This window comes from Phlebotomus argentipes, unplaced genomic scaffold, assembly GCF_947086385.1.
Source record: "Phlebotomus argentipes unplaced genomic scaffold, Phlebotomus argentipes genome assembly contig_6, whole genome shotgun sequence".
In the NCBI taxonomy this organism is placed as follows: Eukaryota; Metazoa; Arthropoda; class Insecta; order Diptera; family Psychodidae; genus Phlebotomus; species Phlebotomus argentipes.
In genome coordinates, this window is record NW_026776145.1 from 4,425,215 (window position 1) to 4,438,655 (window position 13,441).

A 13,441-nucleotide genomic window follows, 5' to 3' on the forward strand; every position below is an offset into this window, starting at 1 on the left:
TCATGAAAAATTCCTTAAGCATTCTCTCTGTATTCATCGTTTAGCGACATATCATTTCTTTTTCTCCTTCTTTTTGCCCTCATCGCCCGTCGAATCTCCTCGCGGCTTCTGCCAGTTGAGAGGCTTCCGTCTGTAGAACGGCCAGGGTGGAACTGTGATCTGGAAATAGAGGAGCATTGGTCAGTAAAGAAGATTGCCGTGACTTCCGGAAACATACCAAAGCAGTGACGAGGAATCCAACAGCCAGAAACAGGACAGTCTCAGAAAACTGCTGCGTGTAGCCACCCCAAATCAATCCGACAATCCCAAAGAGTGTTATTAAGATCCTGGAGAGCTTCTCGGCTCGCCCTTGTCCCTCAAAGTCCTGAAAACATGGAAAATATGTTAGGAGATCAAAACACAACCACGTCACTCTTCATAATCTGCATTTTCTCCAATTCCTCGCTTCTTACCATGTGGGTTTGAATGTTCAGCATCTCTACAATCTCTATCACGACAAGTCACACAAGAAGGACGCGTGTTATCAGTGGAAATCGAGGAAAAACGAGCAGGAAAATGCTGGCAAAACAATCCCACGTCAGCCAGGCTATTCTAGCAGTCAAGAAACAATTGTCGCAGTGTCACTTTGACGTCTTATCATTTGGCGATATTTTTGTGTGGTGCAAAAAAGATCAAAACACAGGCTTTTCACGTCGTCTTGCTCCATTTGATGTGCCTCACAGTGATAAAAGACAATGAATTTGGGGGATAATCCATACGGCAACGGCCTACGATATGCGGGCTTCAACCAGGATCAAGGTGAGTCGAGATGATGCGGCAGAAATGCTCAGGCCGTGACTGTCTTCCTTCTCGGACAGGATGCTTCGCCTGCGCCACCGACAATGGCTTCCGGGTGTACAATTGCGATCCACTGAAAGAGAAGGAGCACCAGTACTTCCCGAATGGCGGCCTCGGACACATAGAGATGCTCTTCAGGTGCAACTATTTGGCCCTCGTCGGAGGCGGAGTAGTTCCTCTTGCGCCGCCCAACAGAGTGCTCGTTTGGGATGATCTGCGAAAATCCTCAGCCATCAATCTTGACTTCAACACACCTGTGAAGGCTGTTCGGCTGCGCAGGGACAGGATTGTCGTTGTTCTTGGTGAGACGCTTCAATGAAAGTTCGGGGAAAAGTGATTGACAAGTGTTTCTTTCCAGATGGCATCATCAAGGTTTATTCGTTTGTTCAGCAGCCCCAGGAGCTCTTTGTGATAGAGACTGGGCCCAATCCATTGGGGCTGTGCGTTCTCTGTCCCAGCAGCAACAAATCCCTGCTCGCCTATCCGGGGAGACGCGTCGGGCATGTGCAAATCGCCGATCTGGCCAACTACGGGAAACTCTTGCCGCTGGAGATTACCGCTCACGAGGCGACGCTCAGCTGTCTGGCGCTCAATCTGCAGGGCACACGCCTGGCCACGGCCAGCGAGCGCGGAACCCTGATCCGCGTCTTCGACACAGAGACTGGCAACAAAGTGGCTGAGCTGCGTCGCGGCACGAATCAGGCCACAATCTTCTGCATCAACTTCAATCACGAGTCCACGCACCTGGTCGTCTCGTCGGATCACGGCACAATTCACGTGTTCGCGTTGGACGAGACAAAGTGCAAGGAGAGCAGCAGTCTGCCCATCATCCCCAAGTACTTCTCCAGCAACTGGTCCTTCTGTAAGTTCTCCATACCGCAGGGTCCGCCCTGCATTTGCGCCTTCGGAGCGGAAAGCAACTCCGTCATCGGTGAGTGATTCATCTGCCGACTGTTTGCCTTCCAGTCTGATAACAAGCTCTCTGTTCCTCTTCCAGTCATTTGCGCCGATGGGCACTACTACAAATTCCTCTTCAACAACAAGGGCGAGTGCAGCCCGGTTCTGTGCACGCAATTCCTCGAGCTGAGCGATGACCAGACGGATGATCAGCACACCTAGACAGAAGCTGACAATGCCGCATAGAGCGCAAAGAGAGATTAAGTGTTTTCTGATCATCTTCATGTGGTTTACTCCGATGAAAATCCTATATTTTGAGAACATTTGTATTACAGTGTTGTCACGATGAGAATTACTAATGTTGTTAACAGTAGATGAGGTAAACCAAATAGGCGGTAAGCGTAGGTGAGATAAGGTGGACATTAGAGATGAGAATACCTGTATTGAAGTGGAATAATAAAGATTATTCAATATCTACTGAGAAAGTGGATTTCCCTTGGACCCCCCCACGGACACTTCGTCAGATTGTGCAATCACAGAGTGCAAGAAAATGACGCCGCTTTTGCTGGGGCGAAACTGCGAGAAAAGCGATTTGCGTGCATTGACAGCGCCAGATGTCAAAATGGCGCTGGTATTGTGACGGTGGAGGAGTGCGAAATTGTTTTTCCAGCTAAAATCACCACTCAAATCGCCCGTGCGTGCGTGAAAATAGGTGCAGAGGTGCCCGAGTGATGTCCACTCACGTGTTTGGGTGTCTTCCACGTGAGAAGTGTGCTAATTTGTGTGGAAAATCAGGTGATTTGTTGTGCCTCGGACGCAGCGCGTTTCGTAACTTGTGAGTGTAAGTTCTCCGGATGGTGAATCCGCAAGTGGGTGAATAGCTGACCGCAAAATCGACAAAGATCTGCCCAAGATGCTGCGCTTCCTCAGCAGACGGCGTCACCGGAATCCGCGGCCCGAGGACACCGCCAGGAGTCCACACATCAAGGCGCAGCGCATTCCCGTGAACAAAAATCTCATCCAGTGCCGCATCATTCTGCTGGACAACACGGACCTCTCCGTGGATCTGTCGGTGAGTGTGTGCGTTATCGCGATGCTCCAAATCTCCCATTTCACAGCATCTCATTTTTTCTAACACTCGCCACACGATTTCTGGTGTGTCGATCTCGGTGGAGAAACACTTTTCAAGAGAGTCGCTCGCGCACTTCCCATTCGCAAGTGGTGCAGCGCAAAAACCTCCGAAGGCTTCACACTTCGTGACTCTCTAATTCGATTTGCTGAAGAGGGACTTTTTTGTATCTGCGACTGATCTCTGTCGAAGGCGAGCTTTTTCTCCCAAGCACCAAGGTTCTCTTAGCGACTCTCGGTGAACCATTTCCCAGGTCGTGGGGAAAAAATTGGTCCGCTGTGGCCCGTTTCTTGGGAAATGAAACGAGTTTTTGGACAGAGACAAGAAAGGAGAATGCAGAGAATTTGCTTTATGGTCGCTCTGATAAGTTCTGTGTGTTCTGTGTTTCTTTTGTGCAGCTGAAGAAAGCCGCGCGCGTCAGAGAATGATCCTTTTCCGCAGATAAAATGGCATTCCATAAAAATGTAAATGATGCTAATGTTGTTTAGAGTGCGATGCGCGAAATACGGGAGAAAGAAGGCAAAAAAAATATGGTGAACGAAAATACACACGAACAAATATGGTATAAGAAGCAATTGTGAATTATGCAACGGTATTCTTTCGCCATAAATAAAGACATATGGCAGGAAAGTGGTTTGTGTGTGCACAAAAGTCTCTCCGGACGGCATTTCCAATTTCACAAAATCAATACAATGAGGAGAAATTGGGGAAAAAACGGGAGAAAATGTGTCTTGAATTGAGCATCTTTGGCTGTTGTGCCACGGCAGAATTTCCCATAACTCGCTGCTCAGCAATGAGCACAGCGAAAAGGTTGGAATACATTTGGATGCTAAGGCAAAAGAGAGAGGCAAATGGCTCGAAAATTTGTCATAAATTTGTGTAGTGTGTGTTTGGATGGAATAGAGGAGAGAAAAGTGGGGCCAGAAAAGCCCTAAAAGTCAATTCAAAACTTCATTTTTCACTTGCTTTATTATTTGATGATAAATAGATGAGGAGAGGAGAATAAAAAGTTTATTGTACTAAATAGAATTAATTGCGCGCTTCCCACCACATTTTTCTCTCTCACTCTCCACTATGTGCATAATTTTTCCCTTCGCAGTTGTCTCTCAATGCGGTGTAAAATTACCTGAATGCACATGACGAGTCAAAGAATGGAATGCAATGTAGACAAACGCAGATAGAGGAGGAGGAAAAAAAAAGTGGCAGAGTACAATAAAACATGCATAATTTAGTGATATTCGCACGCATCTATTTCCAGCGTCAATTCTTGTTTAGCTAGAAAGCAATAAAAGTCCATAGGCAAATTTCCTACGCAAACGCCGTCAAATGGGCTTGAATTGAAAAGTGGCCGTGGCGAGAAATTCCAGCTGAAGAGCATTTTGCTCTTATCATACTTTGTTAATTGATGTTCGAGTGGAATCAGAAGTGTGTTTTTTTTTCTTCTTCTGCTGCGGAAAAAATTGCTTTGAAAAGTCCATAAAACACACACACACACAAACGGGGAGTTGTGGAGGAAAAAGTGCTGATGGTTGATTCAACAAAGTGCAGAAAGCGTCGAAGATGAGCAGTGATTTGAAATTCTAATGGGTGGGAATTTGCAATTCAGCAAATCTAATAAGCGTTTAGGTTTATAGGGAAATAATTCATTTGGTAAATAAGGTAGGGAAAGGCGGGGCTTTTTCGAAGAATTATTGATTAATCACAGTGTTTGAAATGACAGTATTTTCTTGGAATATTGACTGCTATTTTTTCTGTCGAATTTATGTGGGAAATGTTATTTATTCTGCTTTTAAAACATCAGCCTTATTGCTAATAATATTTAAAGCGCAATGAAATGAATGCTGGAATGTGCTTAATAGTGAATATCAGTATCATAATGAAGCATCTCCACTAAAGCATGTTCGTTGATATGAAATATTCAGTGACTTCGTGCAGCTGAACCATTAATACATATATTTAAATAAATCGTTCAAATCGGAAAATCTATCATGGTTTGACTATGTAAAATTAGTAGGGTTGTCATATGCAAAGAGTTCTCTGACTGAATCTTGTAAGTTTCAAATTACTCCACCTTTCGCTAATGGGTGCAAATTCTTGTGCTAATAAAGAGCGATGCCAAGGAAAAAAACCTCCGACATATATTGATCGAGACAACATGTCGCTGCATTGAGATATTAATTCCTGAATAGACTTTTCTTGTCTCATGCCATTTCCTCTCTGTGTTTGCAGAAAAAAGCCATGGGGCTTGATTTATACGAGCAAGTGTTCTATTCGCTGGATCTCATCGAGAAGGATTACTTTGGACTCCAGTACACAGATGCGAACAATGTCAAGCATTGGCTGGATCCCACGAAGGCTGTCAAGAAGCAAGTAAAAAGTGCGTAGGAATCTTTTTTATCTCCTCCACCATCGAAGCAATTTATTGACAATATCTCTCTTTCTCTTCGTGTTTCTTTGCAGTCGGTCAGCCGTACACGCTGCGGCTGAAAGTGAAATTCTACTCGTCGGAGCCGAATGCGTTGCGCGAGGAATTGACCAGGTATCAATTCTTCCTGCAGCTCAAGCAGGACATCCTCGATGGGCGTCTCGAGTGCGACACGCAGAAGGCGATTGAGCTCTCGGCTCTCGCTCTTCAATGTAGGTCGAAAGAAATGGCTTCTCTCTTGTGTGCGGAGATTTACGATCTTGCATTCACTGTCACACTGACTCAGACTGACTTTGGTGTGTTATCGATGTGTTTGCTTGGGTGGTTTAATGAATTTTAGTGATTTCTGTTTATTGAATCGAGATAAGGGAATCATATGGTTGTCAATGTCATTCCTCGAGTGTTAACCCTGGTCATATTTATAGGAATTCATCAGTTACATGAGCCAATGTTTGGTTAACCCATATTTCTTGCTTCTGGTCTACTTCTCGCGCGACTTTTTGCATAATAATTATAACAGAATATCTTTTTCGAAAGAGTGAAAGAAAGCATTAAAGTCTGAATTTTTATGAGACCACTTAATTTATGACCTTTATCTAGATCGTTTATCTCCAACCCACGCGAGAGCATTGAGACAGAGACGAGGAAGGATCTAATGTATTTTTTGCACCTCCTTTCAGCCGAATTGGGTGACTATGACGATACCGTCCACACTCCGGCCACCGTGTCGGAGTTCCGCTTCGTGCCCAATCAGACTGAGGAGATGGAGATTGCAATTCTGGAGGAGTACAAGACGTGCGTGGGCCTCACGCCGGCCCAGGCGGAGATGAATTATCTAAATCGGGTGAAGAGTCTCGAGATGTACGGCGTGGACATGCACACGGTGTTGGGCAAGGATGGCTGCGAGTACCATCTGGGCTTGACGCCGACGGGAATTCTCGTGTTCGAGGGCATCCAGAAGATCGGGCTGTTCTTCTGGCCGAAGATCGGCAAGCTGGACTTCAAGAAGAAGAAATTGACGCTCGTGGTGGTCGAGGATGACGATGAGGGCAAGGAGCAGGAGCACACATTTGTCTTTCGGCTGTACAACGAGAAGGCGTGCAAGCATTTATGGAAGTGTGCCATTGAGCATCATGCCTTCTTCAGGCTGCGATCGCCGCTCAAAGGACCCTCGGCTAGGCAGAATTTCTTCCGGATGGGCTCGCGATTCCGGTACTCGGGCAAGACGGAGTTCCAGACGGCGCACCAGAGTCGCGCCAGGCGAACGGTTCAGTTCGAGCGGAGGCCGTCGCAACGCTTCGCGAGGAGGCAGTCGCACGTGCTACGGGAGCGCCAGAAATCCACGGCGCAGCCACAGACGCCGGCAGAGACGCAGCAAGTGTCCACGGAGGAGACAAATACATCTGTCTCGGTGACGCCATCCCCATCGATTCAGACTGTGATACACGCGCCCACGAGTCTCGACGGCGGCCTGGTGAATGGAGTGGCCAGCCTCGGCAGGAGTTCGGCCTCGTCCGCGGATGACACGGCGGGCGATGGATACAGCAAAATTGCGGCACATCACAGCTCCTTCGGAAAGGCGTCCATCAGCTCGGCGTTCAGCGTGAAGAGTGACAGTCACATTGACAATCTCCTCAAGACCATCGCAAAGGACACATCGGCAGCAATGCATGCTCAGGAGTCGCTGAACGATGCCAACAGCATTCGTGTGACGATCAACAAGACGTCCGATTTGGAGAGCAACACTGACACGCTGAAGAAGCTGGCGTCAGGAGCGGAGAAGCCCAATAATCAGACAAAGGTGACGAGCGTGGCTGGACCACTGCCACCATCGCAGCTCAAGTGCAACATTCTCAAAGGTAATTGTCAGGGGATTAACTGGATGACTTCCGGGAAGTGGCTCTTTATTGCACGATTGAATTCTTAGAGTTGTTTTCTCACATAAAAGTCTAGACAATGGCATTCTAAATTAGAAACTGGGATTTCACATCATTCGGCTTATTACGAGAAAATGGTTTTTGGAACAACACCAAATTGTTCTTTCCTCGCTGACACAGACTTTTACTACTTTTGTGCTCTTCTTTTGGTCTTCAACAGCTCGCAATGAAGAGGAATCCGCATCGACACCGGCAAAGATGACCAACCAACTATTCGTCCAGCCCCTGCCGCCATCGTCCGATGGACCATCTTCCCTGGAAGCAGCCACATTCGTCTCTGTGGTGAGTTGATCTCGTCAGTTTTGCTGTCATTTTATCACTGGCTTTCTGTGTTTATCGCTATGTGACCAAATCTCATCTGGCTTTATGTATTTGTCCTGCTTTCGCCCCATGTTTGTCGGCTTCTCAGGGTGGTGACAAGCTCACGCTGAATCTCACGGGAGTCTCGACAACGTCCAGTCCCACGTCGACGCTCAATGGGAATCCGTCGACACCCAAGAAGTTTACCGCAACGGCCATCGATGGCACGGAAGCGAATGGGAATCCGGATTCCGTCACGGTGACGCATTTCTCTGACCAGCGCGGCGTTGTGGAGAAAGTGAGTGTTCCTGCACTGAATATCTTCAGCACTGAACTGAAATCACCGAAGATGGACAACAATTTGAGGGCGGCGAGCAATTGTCTGAACAATGTCAGCAACAATCCTTTCTTAACTCCGTCCACTGAAAGCTCACCAACTGCCAATAGTTGTGTCTCCGCGACGAATCCCTTCAGGGATGCGATAGAGAGCGATGAGACAACGACGACGACGACGACGACGACATTCTTCAACAATAATCCCTTCCGATCCGAAGAGCCGCTCATTGGATCGCCAACGAAGACGTCGTCAGAGGAGAATTCCAAGCTGAGTGCCTTGAATGCGAATGAGACACAGAACACGAGTGCAGAGGAACAGAATTCCAAGGTATGCACATTTCTGTGGTGCTTGAGATTGTTTGTTTTTCATTTCCTCGTGTGTACTCGTTGCGTGTGTGCACTTTCATTCATTCTTATCGGCTATAATTGTCTTTAAGAGATAGTTATGCTAACAATGCGTGTCTTTCAGGATGGTTTCAACACTAGTAGAAAAGTGTCTCCTGCGCCTGCGATGGACATGGTGAGTCCCTGGCTCGTCTCCTCCGAGGTCGTGAGTGCTCCGCAAAAGTCCAAGGAAGCGCCGATCCTTCGGAAGTCCGTCATAACCACTCAACTCTAAAGACTTCTTTACTGCAATTTCTTCGACTTGTGCTTTTTTACCTTTTCTATACCGAGACCAAGTTAAAGGTAGATTTTATAAGATTTACACTTTTGCAATATCGAGGGGCTGTTGAGAATCCGCGCGCGTGTTGTCATGAATCGAATGTAATTTCCCGTACTTAATGACTATTACAGTAGTAAAGATTAGAGCGATTGTAGCGTAAGAAATGTGCCTTCTGCATTTTTAACCGTACTCTGAGATGAACTTTACCGCCTAATAGAACGATCTCAGAATGTTTAAGTGTCCCTCAGAACCTTTTGCGCTTATCTGTCCTGCCTTTTGCAATGTCGGGTTGGTGGATTAGTTGAAAATCTCTTCCTATTTTACACTTTATCTGAAGCGTTCTTCTTAGAAAGTATTATTTACAGCATTAATCGATTAGGCAAGGAGGATGTCGAAATATTTCCGGTGCACTGTATTGAGTGCCATTTGATAAGAGAGAGAGAGAGAGAGAAGTGTAGTTTGAATGAGAGGAAATGTACTTGATAAATCTTTTACAAAAGAACCTTTGTAACAGTTGAAGACATTTTACAGCAGTGAAAATATACAATGTATTAGAATTTATGTTCGTTGTTTTATCGCAGAATTCTCAGCTTAATTGCACGGCATTTTTGACCCACACGTTAATTAGTCGATTTTGCTGTGTAGTTTGTCATCTGCTCGAGGGTGTTCTTCATTCACTCCCATTTTACTCCGGTGGCATTTCGTCAAAATATTTCAAGAATGAAAGGCGATTATTTATAGCGACTGAAAATCCTTCACTGCAAAATTGCGCTCGCGGTGATTTTCAAGCCAAAATTTCACCTTTAAAGTCTCGACGAAAATGATATCGGAAAGTGACTTTCATTAAATACATCGGCAAAATGATTAATCCAGCAATGCTTGCACAATCTTCGGAATATTTATAAACGCGCATTTTTTCAATTCTAGCAACTCTGCTTCCGGTCACTCGTGAGACTTTGCTGTGTCTGGAGTTGAACGTGATGAATTGTGAACAGTGAAATTAGTCAAATTGGATTATGCGCGATGTTTTTCTCTCATTCTTCCCTGAATTGTGGTCTGAATTTCGCACATGTTGAGCGAAGAGGCCGATAAACATGCAGAGATCACATGTTTATGGGAAAAAGTTCTGTATATCACTTGTAAATTTAGACGAATTCATGAATTTGTCGCTGTATTTCTGTAATATTTGAGTCATTCTCGAGAATTTTTGGCTTCTATAGCCATCAATTCATTAAGCAAACTTGGAAGTGCCCACGATTTAATATTTTTACCCGCTTTACGCCCCCAAACGAGCGATTTTTTAGAATCACCACGAAAGATTTTTTATCAATATGATTTCAACATTCTGTTGACGATACAGCAATTTAACAGTCTGCGAAGTTTGAAATAAATAGTCGTCAGAAAATATGAATGAAAGACTCTTTCGGCTGTTATTTCAGTGTCTCATGATTTAGCAAAATCTAAACTCTAAAATTCATGATGTGCAGTCCTAATTTGGCATCGAATCTGCTAGTTTAGCTTTTGGTTCTCTCGTTTAATAACTCGGGGGAATATTTTAATTAGAAATATTCTGCTGTTCTGGAAGTTTTATTTCTCATCTATTTTTAAGACTTTCACTCACAATGTTGGCTCATTGGAATGCCTTTTTGCGTAAAAATATGGTCAAAATTGTTTCTAAAACAAATGATTCAAGTCCTAAAACTACAGAGGAAGGAATGTGTGAAGATTGATTCTTTGCCTCTGGTTTCATTTCATAATTGTAACTCAATCTAAATATAGCCCTGCTTTTCCGTACTGAATCAATCGCTGAACTTTACTTCCAAAGGTTAAAATTAAATTTTCACTCAATTCTTCGTCTCAGAATCTTTACGGATGTTTCGTACAGTTCAAAAAGAATGATATCAAACTTCCCAATTTGCCCCGAAAAAGCATCGATTTCTTCTGAATCATCATCGGAATTGACATGAAAAAGCACAGATCTTGTAATCCTGAATATGTGAAGCGAATTCCTCGAGTGATTGTACACCGTTGAGCAGCGATCTTGATCTCAATCGACAAAAGAATCCGCTGTGAAAAACAGCGCGCATGAATCACAGCAATTAAATGGCAATTAGGGGGTGCGCGATCGCTGGCACGAAGTGAAGACAGGCGAAATGCGGAAGATGGCGAGCGATGGCAACAAGTGTGCTGCCTTTTTGGGCGTCGAGGCGCACACAGAATAGCTTTATTAATAAATCCCCCACGGCGAAAGAGAGCGCGCGCTTCCAAAGCGTCTCAAAGCGATGCTCCTAAGAATGGTCAGCGAGTTCGTTACGCAAGTGTGGTGGGAAAAACTCAGCGAAGATGACTAAATACGACGCGCGCGGGAGTTTTGGCGGGACGCCAATAAAATTCCCATAAGGCACATGAGATCGCGCGCGCCTTCCGGGCTATTTTTGGCTCCTCCATCGAGAGAAACTCGATCGCGCGCGATCCACAGAGCGGAAATGCGGAGGGACGTGTGGAATTCCATTGAAAAGACAAGTGTTTTTGGTGTGCTTCTTATGCGCGAAAGGCTCTCATGTCTTTTGATCATGTGAATGGTGAGAGAAGTCAAAAGCAATGAAATGCATAATGAGATATTCTTTGTTTTTCGTTATTATTTCAATTCATTCTTTGTTTTTTTACATAATACCAATCACATGATCAAATTTTTCTCCTTTCTTTTTTATTCTGATTGATGTTCTTCAAGATTAGACATTCTTTGACTTGATGGTGTTGAAATGCAGTCTTTGAAGGATGACGTCGTGCCCACGGGATGGTGGTTGTGGGAGGTAATCTTTAGTTTTGGGTGGTAAAACGGGTGTTGTAACTTATTAGAAATAGAAAAATAAATAGATGAATCTTCCTATCCGCGCGATCTTAAACTCCTTCCCTCCTCTCTCTTCCTGCTCGGTGTCTGGGGGGCGCTGAGCTTAGAAGCACTTGCGGTGGACGATGCCAGGGCCGGACTCGTCGTATTCCTGCTTGGAGATCCACATCTGCTGGAAGGTGGACAGGGAGGCCAGGATGGAGCCACCGATCCAGACGGAGTACTTGCGCTCTGGGGGAGCGATGATCTTGATCTTGATGGTGGATGGGGCCAGGGCGGTGATCTCCTTCTGCATGCGATCGGCAATACCGGGGTACATGGTGGTGCCGCCGGACATGACAATGTTGGCGTACAGGTCCTTCCTGATGTCCACATCGCACTTCATGATGCTGTTGTACACGGTCTCGTGGATACCGCAGGATTCCATACCCAGGAAGGAAGGCTGGAAGAGAGACTCGGGGCAACGGAAGCGCTCATTGCCGATGGTGATGACCTGACCGTCAGGGAGCTCGTAGCTCTTCTCCAGGGACGTGCTGGCGGCGGCGGTGGCCATCTCCTGCTCGAAGTCCAGGGCGACATAGCACAGCTTCTCCTTGATGTCACGCACGATTTCCCGCTCAGCCGTGGTGGTGAATGAGTAGCCGCGCTCAGTGAGGATCTTCATGAGGTAGTCAGTGAGATCGCGACCGGCCAAGTCAAGACGGAGGATGGCATGGGGAAGGGCGTAACCCTCGTAGATGGGGACGGTGTGGGAGACACCATCGCCGGAGTCCAGCACGATACCGGTGGTACGACCGGAGGCGTACAGGGAGAGCACGGCCTGGATGGCAACATACATGGCTGGGGCGTTGAACGTCTCAAACATGATCTGGGTCATCTTCTCTCTGTTGGCCTTTGGGTTGAGTGGGGCCTCTGTGAGGAGCACGGGGTGTTCCTCGGGGGCGACGCGCAGTTCATTGTAGAAGGTGTGGTGCCAGATCTTCTCCATATCATCCCAGTTGGTGATGATACCGTGCTCAATGGGGTACTTCAGGGTGAGGATACCTGCGGACAAGCACGGAAAGTGTCATGTAGAGGCGCGAATTCCCTCCTCACGCAGCGTTGAACTCACCTCTCTTGCTCTGGGCCTCGTCTCCCACATAGGAGTCCTTCTGACCCATGCCGACCATCACTCCCTGATGCCTTGGGCGACCGACAATGGATGGGAAGACGGCGCGTGGAGCGTCATCTCCAGCGAAACCAGCCTTGCACATTCCGGAGCCATTGTCCACCACTAAAGCCGCAACCTCATCGTCACACATTTTGGAGATTTGCTGGGTCTTCCTGCAACGAGAATGCCACGTGAATTACGCCCTCGCCATCTGTTTCCCATCATCTTCCCAGCTTCCTCCATCTGCTCTTCTCTTTCTTCTATCTTTAGCCCTTCTTTAGTCGAGGAGGAGGGAGGAATCTTCACTTTTCTCACAATATATTCCTGAGCTTTGTGTGTGTTATTCCTCCACTTCACACTTCACTGTGAAATATCCCAGAATCTCCGTCCTCCTCGAGTAAATCCCCAATAAAAGTAGGATAAAAGGAAGTCACACTAACCGTTAGCACTAGAATTTAAAATCGGGCACTGTGTCAGCCTCTGTACTGCAGAACTGCGAGTGAGCTCTGGATTGTCCCTATGGCAATATTTATATGCTCCGCGTCGGAGAGCCGATCTCCGCCCTCGGCTTGGCCTGGCGTGGCATCCCGATGCCACCGTCGCCGACCGAAATAGACAAAAACACACACAAGCAGCGCAAGAGCCGTCGGAATCCTCAACTGAGCATCCCATACATGGATCGGCAGCACGGAAAAGAGATGCAGAACGGCCACTATTCTGTGCGATACAGCACCATATTTGATCGTAAAGGCCGATAGTGGCGAGGCGGGAAGATCACCCCCTCCACGAGATCGCCGACCGCACTTCCTGACATCCTCCAGCACATTTCCATCCCGGATTTCCCCAAACCCCACCGAAATGCCCTCTTGAGCAATCATTGCTCAAGCATTTTTCCCCCAAAATGCTCAAAACCAA

At 46.5% G+C, this 13,441-nt stretch overlaps 4 protein-coding genes across 5 annotated transcripts; 2 read left to right on the plus strand and 2 right to left on the minus strand.

Moving 5' to 3' along the window:
* Positions 1 to 14: 14 nt before the first annotated feature.
* Positions 15 to 600, minus strand: LOC132265556 (signal peptidase complex subunit 1). The gene is made up of 3 exons (XM_059766267.1): positions 453 to 600; positions 218 to 364; positions 15 to 159 (listed from the first exon to the last, which is right to left on the minus strand). Exons 1-3 carry the CDS (start codon positions 474 to 476, stop codon positions 52 to 54), a joined length of 279 nt encoding a protein of 92 aa, XP_059622250.1. The 5' UTR covers positions 477 to 600; the 3' UTR covers positions 15 to 51.
* A 97-nt stretch (positions 601 to 697) lies between these two features.
* LOC132265545 (WD repeat domain phosphoinositide-interacting protein 3) lies at positions 698 to 2,219 on the plus strand. The gene is made up of 4 exons (XM_059766256.1): positions 698 to 798; positions 858 to 1,139; positions 1,196 to 1,768; positions 1,835 to 2,219. Exons 1-4 carry the CDS (start codon positions 735 to 737, stop codon positions 1,954 to 1,956), a joined length of 1,041 nt encoding a protein of 346 aa, XP_059622239.1. The 5' UTR covers positions 698 to 734; the 3' UTR covers positions 1,957 to 2,219.
* Positions 2,220 to 2,334: 115 nt separating this feature from the next.
* Positions 2,335 to 9,086, plus strand: LOC132265532 (band 4.1-like protein 5). 2 transcript variants are annotated; one of them, XM_059766236.1, is made up of 7 exons: positions 2,336 to 2,806; positions 5,093 to 5,240; positions 5,324 to 5,500; positions 5,969 to 7,147; positions 7,386 to 7,507; positions 7,635 to 8,189; positions 8,331 to 9,086. In XM_059766236.1, the coding sequence occupies exons 1-7, from the start codon at positions 2,648 to 2,650 to the stop codon at positions 8,478 to 8,480; spliced, it is 2,490 nt and encodes an 829-aa protein (XP_059622219.1). In that variant the 5' UTR covers positions 2,336 to 2,647; the 3' UTR covers positions 8,481 to 9,086. The 2 variants fall into 2 exon arrangements, with proteins under 2 accessions (XP_059622227.1, XP_059622219.1); XM_059766244.1 differs by lacking the exon at positions 7,635 to 8,189 and having other exon boundaries at positions 2,335 to 2,806.
* A 2,058-nt stretch (positions 9,087 to 11,144) lies between these two features.
* LOC132257458 (actin-87E) lies at positions 11,145 to 13,081 on the minus strand. Its single transcript, XM_059754367.1, has 3 exons — positions 12,967 to 13,081; positions 12,488 to 12,699; positions 11,145 to 12,420 (listed from the first exon to the last, which is right to left on the minus strand). Exons 2-3 carry the CDS (start codon positions 12,675 to 12,677, stop codon positions 11,480 to 11,482), a joined length of 1,131 nt encoding a protein of 376 aa, XP_059610350.1. The 5' UTR covers positions 12,678 to 12,699; positions 12,967 to 13,081; the 3' UTR covers positions 11,145 to 11,479.
* Positions 13,082 to 13,441: the final 360 nt, after the last annotated feature.